Here is a 3,314-nt window from a genome sequence, read left to right on the forward strand (position 1 = left end):
AGTAAACAATACAACATCTGAAGGACTGACATCCTTTTTACTGGCCTACCTAAAGAACAATCACATTGCAATTGAGAATATGCGTGGCCAAGGCTATGACAATGGCGCAAACATGAAAGGAAAACATAATGGTTTGCAGCAAAGAATACTCAATATCAATCCAAGAGCCTTTTTTGTGCCATGCAGTGCACATACTCTCAACTTGGTGGTGAATGACGCTGCAAAGATTTCATTCCTGACAATAGATTTCTTTGGCATCGTTCAAGAACTTTATGTGTTCTTTGCCTCATCCACCCAACGGTGGCAAGTACTCAAGGAGCACGTTACAAATCTAACTTTAAAACCACTCTCCGCAACCAGATGGGAAAGCAGAGTTGCAGCAATTAAACCCTTGCGATATTTCCTACCTGAGGTATTTGATGCACTGTATGACATCTCAGATGATGACAACAGGGACATTAACACTAAACATCAAGCTCAATCCTTGGCAACGAAAATAAAATCATTCAAATTCATCTGTTCCATTGTCATTTGGTATGAATTATTATCAAAGGTGAATGTGATCAGCAAAATAATGCAGCAAACAACATCAAACCTATCAGGCTGTGTACAGGAACTGGAGAAGTTGATCAAGCACTTGGTGGAATACAGGTCTGATGAAGGCTTTGAGAATGCGCTAGCTGATGCCAAAGGAATAGCTGAAAAGCTTGATTGTGAAGCAAAATTTCCTGATGCATTTACAATTAGACCTCGACGGAAAAAGAAGATTTTTGACTATGAACATGAAGATGAGTCTCTTGCAGACCCTACACAATATTTTAAAGTGAATTTTTTCTTTGCCGTTTTGGACACATCCATCCAGTCCATAAATGAGAGATTCACATTACTTCAGAGCCACTGTGACACATTTGCATTTTTATATGAAATCCCAAAACTTGGGATGGACAAAAAGGATATATTGAAGTGTTCCATGGATCTGCAAAACAAATTAACTGACAGCCAGTTATCCCACTCTGACATTAATGGAATAGATCTTTGTGATGAACTGGACACCATTCGACCTTTTCTAACCCAGGAGATGACAGTCACCAACATCTTGCAGTATCTAGTGGAGAATAACTTGACCAACACATTCCCAAACCTTTCTGTTTCACTGAGAATATTGATGACACTTCCTGTAAGTGTAGCTGCTGGGGAACGTTCATTTTCCAAACTAAAGCTGATAAAAAATTATCTCCGTTCCACGATGTCCCAGGCAAGACTTACCAACTTATCCATTATATCCATTGAAAAATCCTTCTGCGAAGACTTGGATATAGATGATGTGATTAGAAATTTTGCTGTTGCCAAGGCTCGAAGAGTTCGTTTTGTTTGATTAAATAATCAATGTGTACACACTGCATGCATCCTTTCCTAGTGTCTCACAACTAGAAGATAATGTACCAACATTTTTTGGGAGACTCCAGAGGTGTGTTTTCAATATTTAGTTGGGCTTGGATGTTTTTCTTAAGAAAAGGCGTGCCACTCTACCCCATAGCCCAGGCATTTGAAGAATACTGGAGATTGTTGTCACATGTACCACCTTACAGCCAGCACTTGCCATATATTCCTGCAGCTCCTTTAATGTTGCTGTAGGCCTCTTGGCAGCCTCCCTGACCAGTTTCTTCTCATCTTTTCATAAATTTTGGAGGGATGTCCAGTACTTGGTGATGTCACTGTTGTGCCATATTTTCTCCACTTGATGATGACTGTCTTCACTGTGTTCCATGGTGTATCTAATGCCTTGGAAATTCTTTTGTACCCTTCTCCTGACTGATACCTTCTAACAATGAGATCCATCTGATGCTTTGAAAGCTCTCTGCGGACCATGGATTTTGTTCTAGGATGCGACTAAGAAAATGTTAGGAAAGACCTACTAGAAGTGCTGAACTTTATTTGGGGTTAATCAGAGCACTCTAAGACTAGATTTACATCTAGGCTGCTGTGCTGCCTTAATGCGTTTTTCAGGCATGTTTTGCAGTGCTTTTTGTGTTTTTAAACCCTCCTTTTTGCATGCAGTTTTTATGCATTTTGTGTTTTTTTTCCTCTTTAACCCCTTAAGGACTCAGCCCTATTTCACCTTAAGGACTTGGCCATTTTTTGCAAATCTGACCAGTGTCACTTTAAGTGCTGATAACTTTAAAACGCTTTGACTTATCCAGGCCGTTCTGAGATTGTTTTTTCGTCACATATTGTACTTCATGACACTGCTAAAATTGGGTCAAAAAAGTAAATTTTTTTGCATAAAAAAATACCATATTTACCAAAAATTTTGAAAAATTTGCAAAATTTCAAAGTTTCAGTTTCTCTACTTCTGTAATACATAGTAATACCCCCAAAAATTTTGATGACTTTACATTCCCCATATGTCTACTTCATGTTTGTAGCATTTTGGGATTGATATTTTATTTTTTGGGGATGTTATAAGGCTTAGAAGTTTAGAAGCAAATCTTGAAATTTTTCAGAAATTTACAAAAAACTAATTTTTAGGGACCACTACAGGTCTGAAGTCACTTTGCGAGGCATACATAATAGAAACCGCCCAAAAATGACCCCATTCTATAAACTACACCCCTCAAGGTATTCAAAACTGATTTTACAAGCTTCGTTAACCCTTTAGGTATTGCACAAGAGTTATTGGCAAATGGGGATGAAATTTGAGAATTTCATTTTTTTGCCTAATTTTCCATTTTAACCCATTTTTTCCACTAACAAAGCAAGGGTTAACAGCTAAACAAGACTGTATCTTTATTGCCCTGACTCTGCCGTTTACAGAAACACCCCATATGTGGCCGTAAACTACTGTACGGGCACACAGTAGGGCGTAGAGGGAAAGGTGCGCCGTTTGGTTTTTGGAGGGCTGATTTTGCTGGACTGTTTTTTTGACACCATGTCCCATTTGAAGCCCCCTGATGCACCCCTAGAGTAGAAACTCCATAAAAGTGATCCCATCTAAGAAACTACACCCCTCAAGGTATTCAAAACTGATTTTACAAACTTTGTTAACCCTTTAGGTGTTGCACAAGAGTTATTGGCAAATGGGGATGAAATTTGAGAATTTCATTTTTTTGCCTAATTTTCCATTTTAACCCATTTTTTCCACTAACAAAGCAAGGGTTAACAGCCAAACAAGACTGTATCTTTATTGCCCTGACTCTGCCGTTTACAGAAACACCCCATATGTGGCCGTAAACTACTGTACGGCCACACAGCGGGGCGTAGAGTGAAAGGTGCGCCGTTTGGTTTTTGGAAGCCAGATTTTGCTGGACTGTTTT

The 3,314-nt window shown here is 39.0% G+C and overlaps 1 protein-coding gene across 1 annotated transcript; it reads left to right on the top strand.

Moving 5' to 3' along the window:
* Positions 1–364: 364 nt before the first annotated feature.
* Positions 365–1,410, top strand: LOC121007676. Its single transcript, XM_040439786.1, has one exon. The coding sequence runs from the start codon at positions 575–577 to the stop codon at positions 1,373–1,375; it is 801 nt and encodes a 266-aa protein (XP_040295720.1). The 5' UTR covers positions 365–574; the 3' UTR covers positions 1,376–1,410.
* The last annotated feature ends 1,904 nt before the right edge of the window (positions 1,411–3,314 follow it).

Source organism: Bufo bufo, chromosome 1, assembly GCF_905171765.1.
Source record: "Bufo bufo chromosome 1, aBufBuf1.1, whole genome shotgun sequence".
In the NCBI taxonomy this organism is placed as follows: Eukaryota; Metazoa; Chordata; class Amphibia; order Anura; family Bufonidae; genus Bufo; species Bufo bufo.